A 14,861-nucleotide genomic window follows, 5' to 3' on the forward strand; every position below is an offset into this window, starting at 1 on the left:
AATATGTATTGTGATGAAAAGTACACCCAGAATTAATAAGCAATAAACTATTGATACAGCACCTACTGATCAAACAAACAAACAAACACACACACACACACACACACACACACACACACACACACACAAAGGGATAATTTGACTAGTATTGTTCCAAAAGTGTCAGTGCACTAAAGAAGAGAGGCAATTATACATATTTACATAATTTGATCCTCATCAAGTCAGTCATAGTGTTTATGTACTTGCAAAATGTTTTTAGAACAGTGCATACTCTAGAGTACGTGACAATGCACAGCAGAATCACTCATACTTTCCTGTCATGCACATTCTTCTCACCAAGCCAGTAGTTGTTCTGTGCTTGCTTTCTCCCCCCCCCCCCCCCCCCCCCCCTCTCTCTCTCTCTTACTCTTAGAGATGGTTTCTGTGTGTATTTACAGTGATCCAGTAAGTTACGCAATGCATACAGAGCCATCTTTACAAGTTAGCTAACCATAGCACACTAGTGGCTTTGCGTGGTGGTGTCCTAATATTTTTTCTGTAGTTACATAGTTGTACACTGTAGAAAATAAATAACTTTGTTGTACTTACATTTCCTCATGGCATGACAGATGCTCCAAAGGTACAAATCAACTAATAACTCCAAAATTTTCTTTGCTCTGAGATATACTGTTCATTGTAACTTTTGACGAATACTGCACGCAGAACAATGACATTTATAGGATACCAAGTTTTGACAAAATGTGTATATTTTGGGCAAAAATTGCAATAATAATAAGAAATATCTGAAATAATGAAGAGAAACATGTTATTTACCTTATTGCCACTATCTTCTAATGCATACGTAGGGATTCTGTAGGTTTCTTGTGAAATGCATATTCATATAATTTATTTTCTCAAGTCTGTTTATTAAAAACAAAATTATATATTTACAATAATAAATTAAATTTCTTCTACTGGTGTACATTTACATGATTTGAATACCCAGATGCAGAGAAGTTGTGCATCATCACACTAAACTCGATCTGGACATTCCCTCGAGACTGAACATGGGTCACTGAAAATATGGAAACAATAATAAAATACCAGAGGGAAGAAAATTAGCAGAAGAAAGCAAAACAATAACAAAATATTACAGTATAAGGTGATGACCTTCTTCTTCTCCTTCTCCTCCTCCTCCTCCGAGATGAATATAAACTTAAAATTGTGCAGGTCTTATAGGTTTAGAAGATTTTAGTGGAACTGCAGTGTGTGCTAAACACCCTAACAAAGGAAGACTTCCTGTGTGCGTTTCAAAAGTAGCAGAAACACTGGGATCAGTGCAATCACACTCACGGAATGTTTGAAAGTGCCTGTATGACAGAATTTTAATCAGTATATTTTGGTAGCTTTTGGATATCATCTCATACCACACACACACACACACACACACACACACACACACACACACACACACACACACATCAATGCAACAAACAAACAAAAAAAAAGATGTTAGCAAAATGTCCTTCATATAACAAAGAGGTTTCAGTGTAAGTCACACATGAAAACTCAACATTTTAGTAACCTGTTTTGACGAAAGCAGAACATGTCAATTAATTAATGAACTGCAAGAATTTTATTTTATAAATTATCTTTTTCTTGCTACTCTGTATCATTGGATTTTAGAATTTTATGTTTTGACGATTTTGTTGTTATTGCCTTCAGCCTGAAGACAGGTTTGATACAGCTCGCCATGCTGGCCAATCCTATGCAAATCTCTTCATGTCCACTTAACTATTGCAATCTACATACACTTGAAATTAAGTCTCCCACTTCAATTATTATCCCCCCACCCCCCCCCCCCACATACACACACACACACACACACACACACACACACACACGCATACACCCTGTGAACATCCATGCAAGTATACACGCAGGACATTACCAAAGTAACTATTCATCACGATACGCCCCACCATTTTACCCTTTCTTTTCGTCATTTTGTACCACAAATTTCTATTCTCCACAATTTGATTTCTGTAGCACCATGTTTCAAGGATTTCTACTTTATTCTTGTCATTTTGTTTATCACCCACATTTTGCTTCAGTATAATGCTACACTCCAAATACATTCGGAAAAGACTTCCTAACACTTAATTACAAGTTAACAGATTTATCTTTATCATAAAAGATTTTTCTTATTACTGCCATTTTATATTATCCTCAGTTCTGCCATTGTCAATTACTTTGCTGCCCAAATGGCAAAACTCATCTATTACTTTTAGTGTCTCATTTCCCAAACTAGTTTCCTCAGTGTTACTCGAATTCATTAAACTACCCTTCATTATCCTTGTTTTGCCTTTGTTCTTACAACCAATTTTCAAGAAATTATCTATTCTGCTCAAATGATCATCCATGTCCTTTCTGCTTCTGATAAACTCACAATATCATTGGCCAACCTCAAACTCTGTATTTCTTTTTCATGGCCCTTCCTACATATTACTTGGTTCTTATAAATGCAACCTGGTGTCTTTAGAAGTTGCAGATAACTATTCTCTTCATGTATTGTATCCCTGCTACCTAAAATTCAAAGACTGCTCTCCTGTCTACAGTACCAAAATCTTGTTCTAAATATACTAAACCTGCAAATGTAAGTTTCCTTTCTTCACTCTTATCTTCTGTTATATAGTCAGTATAGCCTCACATGGTCCTAAATTTCTACAAAAATGGAAGTGATCAGCCCTCAGGTTGGGTTCTACCACTCATCCCACTCTTCTGTACATAATTCATGTTACTATTTTAAAATTATGATTTTTTACCCTGGCAGTTCAATAAGATGTGCCTTGTCAGTACCTGTCTTCTTTGACCATAGGATTATTACATTCTTTTTGAAGTCCAAAACTATTTTTTCTGTTTCATGTCCCACATACCAGGTGAAATTGCTTTATCGTGATTAGCTAACCCCAAAGAGTGCCTGTTATCTGCTCCAGATTCTTTGTTTCGGATTAAGTCTTTCAGTACACTGTCAAATTATTCTTGGAGCATAATATCTCTCATATGGACCTCATCTACTTCCTCTAACTTTCTGTAAAACTGTCTTCAAGTTCATTTCCTTTGCATAGCCCTTTCAATTATTCTTTCCTCCTTTCAGTCTTCCCAACCTTCCTTCATACTCATTTATAAATATTCATATAGTTCTACACCTACATACATACTCTGCAAACTGCCATATGGCAGAGGGTATACAGCACATTTCCTTTCCCATTCCACTTGCAAATTGAGCAAGAGAAAAAACAACTTTCTATATGCTTCAATACAATCCCCAATTTCTCATATCTGATCTTCATTGTCCTTATGTAAAATGTATGTCGGTGGCAGGAGCACTATTCTGCAATCAGCCTCAAATGCCTGTTCTCTAAATTTTCTCAATAGATCTCCTCTAAAACAATGTCGCCTTCTGTCCAGTGATTACCAAAGCATCTCTGTAATACTTACGTGTTGCTCAAACCTATCAGTAACAAATCTAGCAGCAGCCTATCTCTGAATTGCTTCAATGTCTTCCTTCAATCCCATCTGGTACAGATCCCAACCACTCGAACAGTACTTAACAATGGGTTGCACTAGTGTCCTATATTTGGTCTCATTTACAGATGCACCACTCTTTCCTAAAATTCTCCCAATAAATCCAAGTCCACCATTCGTCTTCCTTACTACAATCCATATATGCTCATTCCATTTCACATTGCTTTGCAATGTTGCGCCTACATACCTGGTAACCTCCCAGTCACTCAATGATGCCACCTTCCCATACACCACAGCATCGTCAGCAATCAGCCGCAGAACTGCTGATGTCCACCAGATCATTTATGTATACCGCAAATAACTGCTCTCCTATTGCAGTTCCCTTGGGCACTCCTGACGATAACTTTGTCTCTGATGAAGACTTACATCAAGTACAACATACTGGATTCCATTACTTAAGCAGTCTTCAAGCCACTCACATACCTGGGAATCCATTCCGTATGTTTGTACCTTTGTAATAGTTTGCTGTGTGGCACCGTGTCAAAGGCTTCACGGAAATCTAAGAATATGTGCTCCGCCTGTTTCCCTTCATTCATGGATCACAGGATTTCACGTGAGAAAAGGGAAAAGTGAATTTCTACTACAGTTCTGCTATTTTCCTCTAGCCATTCCAGTTTTGCCACTTTGCATTTACTGTCAATCTCATTTTAGGCATATGTATTTCCTTCTGCCTGTATTTTTACATTATTTGCATTCATCAATTAAATTCAATATCTAACAATAGAAAGTCCAAGTTTGAACATAAACAATTATGAAAAGGATAGATTGCTATCACTATAAAGACAACAATCTGAGTTGCAGACAGGCATGACAAAAAAATTGTTTGTTCTTCCATCTGTGATTTTCAGAGAAGCTGATGGTGGAGTGTAGGATCCAGATGGCTCGGCTTGTGAAACAGCCATTGAAATCGAGCATGCTTATGTTCAGCTTCTTGATGTGCGACAGGATGGTCCACTTTGCTCTTGGCCACACTTCGGCCATGGCCATGGCCATGGCCATTTATCCAGGCTGACAGCTGGCTGGTAGTCATACTAATATAAAAAGCTGGGAGTGGCATAGGGATGGACTATGATGTCATGGAGGTTGGGTGGACAACAGAACACCCCTTTAGAAGGGGTGCACTACCACTTTATTTCCAAAATATAAGCACAGTTTTGTATTCCAAACTTTTTCACACTGTTCACCATGTTTCTCCTCTTTTTTGTGCTATACTAATATTCTTTTGCCACTAGATACAGTGATTTGGTGTACTATTACTATTTGTTCGAACACTGTCTTTTGATAAAGTAAATATTGTAACTTCATTATGTGTTTCCTCCTCTTTGGTTTGTTTATCTACATCTACATACTGCCAAACTAACAAAGTATATGTTCAAAACCAACTTCTATTCATGGTGTTTGTATCCCTGTGTGTGTGTGTGTGTGTGTGTGTGTGTGTGTGTGTGTGTGTGTGTGAGAGAGAGAGAGAGAGAGAGAGAGAGAGAGAGAGAGAGAGAGAGAGCTGAAGAGTTTGTATATAAGTCTTTTTTTTGTAGTGTGTGTGTGTGGGGGGGGGGGGGGGGGGTTGAGATGTAGTGTGTTGAATATGAATGTAATAGCTGTTAGAGAGTGGTTGAAAGCTTTGGTGACAGCTGATTTGACTTTTGGTTTCAATGTTCTGTGGAGGTGTTGATGGATAAGTGAGTGAAAAGATGTTGGGTGGTATTCTTATTATATTGGGTGGTGGTATTATTATTATTTGACATGTGTACTATATCATTCAACGGGTTTTCCTTTCTGCTTTGTTTTTCTGTATTTGGTAATTTTTTTGCAGGGTTAGGTGGTGTTTTTTTATTGTTGACTCTAATTATTTTCATGTCTTCTTCTCTAGTGGTTGGTTTGTGGTTATGTTCTCTTAGGTGTTCTGCAAATGTGGAGTGGTTTGTCCCACACTTCCATGCTCTCATGTGTGCTTTGTATCTGACATCAAATGTTCTACCTGTTTGTCCTATGTATCTGCCTTCACAAGTGTTACACTGTAGTTGATATATACCTGGTTTCTGGTGTGTGTGTCTGTTTTTTGTCAGTTTTGGGATGTATTTTTGTACTGAGTTGTCTGTTGTGTATTTTGAAAATGTTGGTGATTTTCTGCGCGAGTCTGTTTTTGTATGACATTGTGTACCATCTTGTGTTTTCTTTCATCTTTTTCTGATTATTCTACGTATCTGTTATGGTACTGCATGTTTGTTTTTGGTTCTGTCGGGTTGTAGTCTCTGTTTTGGTGCTTTCTGCTTTATTTTACTTTTAATTTTGTTGTTTAGCTTTGTGGCTACAACACAAAATGTGAAAGTTACCTTCTCGACCTTCACCTTGGGCAAGCACTCTGGGGTCAACATACTCAGGTCGCCTTCCAGTCAGCCAACATGTAAATTTCTGCAGAAGTGATGCTGATTCTGGAATGAACAATGGCACACTAAAAGGCAATTAAGTCTGCTCATACATGAATGCACAATATGACCTTATTTCTTAAAGCAATGAGATTTCAGTGTCAATATAACATTTGGACACTATCTCCTACATATTACAGAGATATCTAGTACAATGATATAAGACAAATGAACAACAGATTTTTACCAGTCAATATGTTAAAAAAATTCTACAAAAGATAAAAAAAGATAATATGTATTCCTGGCATACATTCTAGTAGAGGAGAATCAAATTATACCAACTGCCTCCTCTTAGTCCTTGTTACTAGCATGGATATGACACTGAAATTCTCTCTCTTAACATTAACAGAACTGAATAACATCTCCAGTTTCAAAAGACAGTTAATGACATACTTACAAAAACAATACTGTCTACTTTGTCCTGTATGCACCACTTACCCAATTACAACTAAATACCGTTATTTCCCACTAGACCTTCATTATTCCCCAAAGCCTTAGCTTGTGCACTATGTCTACATTTCTCTCCCTCTGAGCTTGCTATGTCAAAAATATCACTATTGTACACTCAAAAATATCACTATTATTATTATTATTATTATTATTATTATTACACTCAGATGACAAAAGCTATAGGACATCTCCTAATATTACTCGGACCTCCTTTTGCCCAACGTAGTTCAGCAATTCAATGTTGCATGGACTCAACAAATTGTTAGAAGTTCCCTGCAAATATACTGATCCCTCCTGCTGCTATAGCCGTTCATGACAGCGGAAGTGTTGACAGTGCAGGATTTTGTTCATTAACTGACCTCTCGATTATGTCCCAAAAGTGTTCGACAGGATTTATGTTAGGCAATCCAGGTGGCCAAATCATTCACTCTAATTATCCAGAACATTCTTCACACCAATCACAAACAGTTATGGCCCAGTGACACGGCACTTCGTCATCCTTAAAAATTACATTGTTGCTTGGGAACATGGAAGTCCATGAAGGGCTGCAAATTGTCTCCAAGCAGTCAAATATAACCATTTCCAGTACTTCCATCAGTTCTTCATCAATACTGTTATTTAAACTGTCATCAGACATTACAAAATAGATGAAAATTCACTTGGTAACTTCCTAAAAGATAGTCTCCATTCCTTCCATATTAACTATGTAGGCATCAACCAAATGTGGTTTAAATTCAAAGACTTTGTGTTAACAGCAATGAAAACTTTTATACCAAGTAAATTAATATGAAACAGAACAGATCCCCCATGGTACACAAAGCAGGTCAGGATACTGTTGGAAAAAAATTATGCGTGCCGATTTTTAAAAACACAAAATCTCTGATATTGGTAATGATTTTCAGATGCACGAAACTTAGTGCAATATACAGGTAATCAAAAAATTCAGATCACCTAAATTAGACAAAATATTTTTACCGGAAACTGCTGTTCACTGTATTTACAGAACATGCTACATGTCACATTAGAAAGCCCACTGCATTACTTAAAAAACACTTTTAGCAATTAAATACAACTGCTCCCTCTTCAACAGATCCATACCTAAAGATATGAAAGTTCCACAGGTCAAATCAGTGAACTAAAAAGAGTAACAGATGTATGTGTTGAATTATAGAAATTATCTATTAATACATAACCAGCAGCAATTCATAAAATATCATTCTTGTGAAACACAACTGGCTTTTTATTCACAAATGTAATGAGAGCTACCAATGATGGATCTCCAGTTAATTCCTTATATCTTTTTATATATTTTTCCCACGTGGAATGTTTCCCTCTATTATATTCATATCATTAATTCCTTATATCTGTATTTTCAGTAGGTTTTTGACCATGTTCTTCACAAGCGGCTTCTATCAACTTGTATACCTGCGGAGTATCATCACAGTTGCGTGACTGGATTTGTGATTTCCTATCAGAAAGGACACAACTTGTAGTAACTGACAGGAAGTCATATAGTAAAACCGAAGTGATACATTCAGTTTTCAAAGTAAGTGTTAGAGACTCCATACTGTTCTCAATCTACATAAAAATTAGGTGATATCTGAGCAGTCCTCTTAAATTGTTTGCAGATGATCCATCTCTTAACATCTAGTACAGTCATCAGAAGATCAAAACAAACTGTAAAATGATTTAGATAAGAGATCTGCATGATGTAAAAAGTGGCAGTTGACTCTAAACAAAAGTGTGAGGTATTCCACAAGAGTACTATGAAAAATCCATAAAATTTCAGAAATTGTTTTTGATGTTGTTGAGAACAGTTATACAGAATTTTTTTAAGAAACACACCACCATTTGACTGTTCTATTGTTTATTTCATGGGGAACCAATATTTTTCTTAATTTATGACGAATTTTGAGCCTGACAACATGATAAGTGTCCTGCAATATACGCCTATGTGATTAGTCTGCTATCCACAATAAAGTGCCTGGCAGATGGTTCAATGGACCACCTTCATGCTGTATCTCTACCGTTCCACTCTTGAACGGCACGCAGGAAAAAAAAAGCACTTAAATTTTTCTGTGCGAGCCCTGATTTCTCTTATTTTATCGTGATGATCATTTCTCCCTATGTAGGTGGGTGGCAACAGAATTCGGAGGAGAAAACTGGTGAATGAAATTTCATGAGAAGATCCTGTTGCAATGAAAAATGCCTTTGTTTTAATGATCACCACTCCAATTCACGTATAATGTCTGTGACAATATCTCCCCCATTTCGCGATAATACAAAATGAGCTGCCCTTCTTTGTACTTTTTCGATGTCTGCTCCAGAATAGGGCCGACAAGCGTTGTGCAAGCAGTCTCTTTAGTAGACCTGTTGCACCTTCTAAATGTCCTGCCAATGAATCACAGTCTTTGGTTTGCCCTACCCACAATATTTTCTATGTGATTGTTCCACCTCAGGTTATTTGTAATTGTAATCCCTAAGTATTTACCTGAATTTACAGCCTTCAGATTTGTGTGACTTATTGTGTAATCGAAATTTAGCTGATTCCTTTTAGTACTCATGTGAATAACTTCACACTTTTGTTTATTCAGGGACAATTGGCACTTTTCGCACCATACAGATATCTTATCTAAATCATTTTGCTAGTCGTTTTGATCACTAATGTCTTTACAGATGGTAAATGACAGCATCATCTGCAAACAATCTAAGACGGCTACTCAGGTTGTCTCCTATGTCATTAATATAGATCAGGAACAGCAAAGGGCCTAAAACATTTCCTTGGGGAACACCAGATATTACTTCTGTTTTACTCGATGACTTTCTGTCTATTACTACAAACTGTGACCTTTCCAACAGGAAATCACGAATCCAGGCACAACTTAGGTGATACTCTGTAGGCACGCAGTTTGGTTAGAAGACACTTGTGAGGAACAGTGTCGAAAGCCTTCTGGAAATCTAAAAATATGGAATCATGAGTATAAAGAGCTAGTTGTGTTTCACAGGAATGATATTTTCTGAAACCGTGCTGACTATGTGTCAATAAATCGTTTTCTTCAAGGTATTTCATAATGTTCGAATACAGTATATGTTCCAAAACCCTACTGCAAATCGATGTCAGTGATATAGGCCTGTAATTCAACGGATTACTCCTACTTCCCCTTTTGGTTATTGGTGTGACTTGAGCAATTTTCCAGTCTCTAGGTGTGGATCTTTCTGTGATTGAGTGGTCGTATAAAGTTGCTAAGTATGGAGCTATTTTATCAGTATACTCTGACAGAAACCACACTGGTATAAAATCTGGACCGAGGGCCTTGCCTTTATTAAGTGATTTAAGCTGCTTTGTTGCACCGAGGATATCAACTTCTATTTTTCTCATCTTGGCAGTTGTTCTTGATTGGAATTCAGGAAAATTTACTTCATCTTCTTTGATGAAAGAGTTTCGGAAAACCATGTTTAATATCTATTCTTTAGTGGCACTGTCATAAGTGATTTCACCATTGTTATCACGCAGTGAAGGTGTTGATTGCGTCTTGCCACGGGTGTGCTTTATGTATGACCAGAATCTCTTTGGGTTTTCTGCCAGATTTTGAGACAGAATTTCGCTGTGGAAATTATTAAAAGCATCTTGCACTGAAGTACGCGCCATATTTCGGACTTCTGTAAAACTTTGCCAATCTTGGGGATTTTGTGTTCTTTTTAATTTGCCATGTTTTTTTCTTTGCTTCTGCAAAAATGATCTGACCCGTTTGTGTACCATGGTGGATCAGTACCATCACTTATTAATTTATGTGGTATATATATCTCAATTGCTGTCAATACTATCTCTTTGAGAACATTCCACAAATTTTCTACTCTTACATGATCAGATCATGATATGTTAAAGACGTAAAATCAAATACTTGAAAATAGCACAAAAGGCCAAAACTTGAGTTGTACTTAAATAAACAATAAAACAGTCATATGGGTGTGTGTTCCTTTTTAAAAAAAATTAAATTGTGTAAAAGTACCGCATTTCCTATACTGTTATAAATGTTAATATTCTTTGAAGATTGTAACTTTAATTTGTTGATTGATGTTGGTGTGTAATGAATGTCTGACATGCTTCCATTTATTGTCATACTTTGATGTTGGTGTGTAATGGATGTCTGATGTCCTTTCATTTATTGTTATACTTTTTATGCTTAAAACTAAAGGTTTATTTTGTTGCTCAATGTGAAGCTTTTGCTATGCATAGGTGAATGCCTAACTGTTAAAGACATTTCGGACAAACTGTGAAAAATAAATGATGTTCACTCGTCGAAAACATCAATTTGCTCCAACACAAATTTCATAATATTGTATGGGAAGTATCCAACGTTGCGCAGTCAGCTAGCAAAAGTTTACAAAATACAAACTCAACTATCTTTGTTAAACAAGCCAATCAACAACAGCGATCTTTGTGCATGAGATTGTGCACAATTCTGCAAACTTTGCATAAAGAGTTAGTTTATATTTATATTACATGGTATGACTCCACTTGCTGATAAGTTACAAAGACAATGATTAAATTATGAGTTGAGAATAACAGAGTGACGATTAAAGTCTGGCGATGTGTAGGCAGTGCATCTGCAGTGACTACAATTCCCTTGTCCAGTGTGCCGACAGTCTCACTAAGGCCTCCACAGACAGGCACTACCTCACACCTAGACCAGACTTCCCATGCCATTTCCTTGTAAACCCCTAATCCCCAAACAACCAGATGCAAAGGACTCATCACCTAGTATCATCCTGGACTGGACCAATTGAATCAAATCCCTTGCCAGACTTTCAACTATTTATCATTGTGCCCAGAAATGAGGAACATCCTATCCACAATACTTCCCACCTTTTCTAAATTAGTATGCCACCGACACCTAATCCTTGTCTATCCTTATGCTACAACCACTCCCAATGCTTTGTCACATAGATCATACACCTGTGGAAGACCCAGGTGCAAGACCTGTCCAATACACTCACGCAGCACAACCTACTCCTATCCCATTACAGACTCATCCTATCCCATCAGAGGCAGGACCACCTTAAAAGGAGTCACGTCATACTGCTATAATTTCTGCATAGAATTTTAACCCTCCCACCCATCACTGCTGTCAACCACCCTTCCCCAACCCTTCCTTCCCTCGTTCTCTCCACCAGGCACAACCCCTAGCCACAGTCAAGACGCAGAACTGCAATCCCGGCGCAGTGTATTGAACACCTCTACTAATCTGTGAGTTGTCACCTTTACTCCTAAATTATTTATGTTCTGCCAGAAAATTCTGTTATCAAAAATATGATCTAATACTTCAACAATTGGCAAATATATAATTTGATTACAGTGCAATCCCTCATTTTTCATACTTCATGACTTGCCATCAGTTTTTTGTTGTTGGTGCCTCCTTTTAGCAAAAGCCAAAATTTGATACTCAATTTTAGGTTCTGAGTCAGGGCTTCTTTGAAGTACTGTTTCTCACAATGGTCATAATTTGTCAAAACTGTATAATAAAGATATAAAATAATATAATCCTGGGAGAAATATGAATGTGAATACATACACTTTCTTGTAATGTCCTGGAGCTATAGGTAGATGGCAAAGACCATACCCTCTCACAATATCATTTCCAAACAGGTCAAGTCCATAAACACTAATAACTAATTGTGGCCCTGCAAAAAAATATGCAATTACACAGCATTTGGCAATGGAAACTCTGTAGCAATCAAGCATAAAAAAGTAATTAGTTACCCACAGCCAAATGGATTCGTGCTTTTAAAAGTAATTTCTAGAGGAAAATTCCAGATACATGTTTGTCTTTCATCGTTGCTTCGTTTTGATAACTGTGAAATACCTTCTTCAGTTCCCTGGGGTAAAAAAAAAGTACATCATTGCAATAACATAACATTCCATTTAAAATTTAACAGCGCTTCAGCTAATGCTAGACTTAAGCAGTTAATATAATGCAAAACTAATGAAATAACCAAATATAATAGCTGCTACCAAAGATATGCTATGGGAAATAAATTGTAACATCAGAAGGGGTGATTTTAGATGATGTTCCAAGCAGCTATATTAGGAATTGAACAAATTTGAAAATATATAATGATTTCACAAAGTATGCTAATGTTACTGTCATTTAAGTGATGAGCATGATAGGGACTGTTAAGATAGAAAATATGTTCAATATAAAAATCTACAGACAGGACAAAGATGATGATAAAGCATTAATACAAAACCTGTAAGTGCCTCACAATTCTGTTTGTTTGTAACATGATTTTCTGTGGTAATGTTGATGAAGAACAATGTCCATATTACACAGTGATGAATACCTTATTTCATAAAGATTTTAACTTCGGTGTAATGCAAGTGGTGTAACATCCAGCAACATTAATAACATTAACAGTAGCTGCAAAAGACATAACACAACACAAATAGCCATTCATAAGAATGATGTTCTGAACAATGCTCTCACAAGCATAAAAGAAAGTAGTAAACCACTTGGTGAACTTACTCCTTAGACAAGGTGCTTTGTTATCAAGATAGGTGACACGTCAACTTGTAAAGCACGCCTCATGACTCAGTACAATATCTGCAGATACTGTCCAGAAACACAAAGTCAGATTCAAGAAAACCACAAAAGCTTTCAGACTTCAGTAGTAAACACAATGATTTGGAACCCATTGCAAGGATTGGCACACATGATGTTTGCTTTTAGCTAAGCACAGAATTCCATTGTTTCTTTTCATGACAACATGTCTACCTTTGTAAAGGTGTCCTACTATTGAATGAAGATTACTGCCAGTGTCATGTGGTGATTTCAGAAGTTCTAAGCTCCACTATATTGCGAAATCTGCCTCAGTCCCACAAGGGCATTTCCAGAAAGCAGATTCTGACCTGGTGACATGTGTACTGGCCACAGGTCAGTGAGGATATTGTATGCGTCTTAACAGTACCAAGCTTGGCAGTTGCAGTGAGTTGCACTGCCCCCAACCCTACCAGCTGTGGGCTACACCTACCTAGCTATGGGGTCAAGTGTATGCGGACTACACAGGTCCATTTCATGTGGGCATGTAGTTGAGTTTAATAAACACATACTCTCATTTGCTATATATAATCAAAATTCAACAGACTATGGTAGAGAATGCCACTAAAGACCATGCCCAGTGTTTTTTCTTCTGAGGGGGACCAATGAACTCTGCTCACTGATAACTAACTGCAGTTGTTTCCACTGGTTTTTCAACAGTTTTGCACCCAAAATGCAATCAAACATATTACTGCACCCCCACTTCATCCTCCCTCTGAACAGATGGAAAAACTATTGACATCCAAATCCAATGATTCTGCACTGCTTTCCTTTTTATCCTTTTACAGTAAACAGTGATCCACAACTGAAGCCAAGCAGAACTATTGCATGGATGCCCTGCTATCATCAATCCTTGCTAGATCTATTGCTGCCACTACAACTGCAGGATGTAGTTACACCTCTTAGAGAGGGCAACCTTGTCTGGGCATGCATTTTCAGACATATGCCTGGCTGTATAAATGGCTCCATTACTGCCCAGTAGGGGCATCAACTGGTCCTGGTAGCCACATCTCAAGGGATCCTTCGTCAGCATCAGAATCAGCTCTGTTTGCACCGATCCGGGGCAAGCTCTGCAACTGGATCTGTCACACTGGCACGGGCAGCCTGCCTCACCCACCTTCAAGGCTATTAACAGCTTATGTGGGGCTTATTTATAAGACAACAACTCCAGCAACAGCTTTCAGGCTTCTCCAACTGTCAGATCTGAACCCAGACAATATGCAGGAGGCCCCACAGTTTGTGCCAGGTCACATATCGGACCACACCCGCCTCCTAACCAGCAGCAATTTGGGAGTCTGCACCTCTGTTGCCTCCTACCTCTCTGGTGCCAAGTCCAAGGAAGCCGAAGTCACACACTACCCATTGTAGCAGGCCACACCTACTTCATCATCCCTCCACACCAGATAAGATGGTTCTAACCCTATGGCTTGATTCAAGAAGGGAAATCTTGTAATCCCATTAGATGTATAAATGAATCAGTCATCAAAATTATGCTTACATCCAGTGAGGTCACTAGGTGAGGCATGAAAGGATACAGCTGCTGGTGCTGGGTCACTTAGCAGCAGCTGCAAACTGCCATGGTCTCACATGTTTAGAGCAAGCTCTGCTGTGTACCTACTAATGACAACACTGTTCCCCCCCCCCCCCCCCCCCCCCCCGGACTGTGATTTGGATTTTATTGTCACCTACCGACAATGTTTGGTTAATGTATGGATCTGCGTGCCTAACTAGGGAGTGTCTTCGCTCACTGTTCAACTGACCTTTGTGTTTCCAGTGAACAAACGGTAGCATATGGATGCACCAAGATCACTGTTCATGTCTG

At 37.9% G+C, this 14,861-nt stretch overlaps 1 protein-coding gene across 2 annotated transcripts in view; it reads right to left on the minus strand.

The window, feature by feature from the left end:
• Positions 1-884: 884 nt before the first annotated feature.
• LOC126190655 (B9 domain-containing protein 1) overlaps positions 885-14,861 on the minus strand; it is a 45,864-nt gene continuing 31,887 nt past the window's right edge. For both annotated transcript variants that reach the window (XM_049931083.1, XM_049931084.1), the window contains exons 2-5: positions 12,209-12,320; positions 12,017-12,125; positions 5,901-6,019; positions 885-1,054 (exon numbers count right to left, since the gene is read on the minus strand). In XM_049931083.1, coding sequence (XP_049787040.1) covers positions 951-1,054; positions 5,901-6,019; positions 12,017-12,125; positions 12,209-12,320 — 444 coding nt within the window. In that variant the 3' untranslated portion in view covers positions 885-950. The remainder of the gene's footprint in view (positions 1,055-5,900; positions 6,020-12,016; positions 12,126-12,208; positions 12,321-14,861) is intronic.

The sequence above is a fragment of the Schistocerca cancellata genome, chromosome 6, assembly GCF_023864275.1.
Source record: "Schistocerca cancellata isolate TAMUIC-IGC-003103 chromosome 6, iqSchCanc2.1, whole genome shotgun sequence".
NCBI classification, from domain to species: Eukaryota; Metazoa; Arthropoda; class Insecta; order Orthoptera; family Acrididae; genus Schistocerca; species Schistocerca cancellata.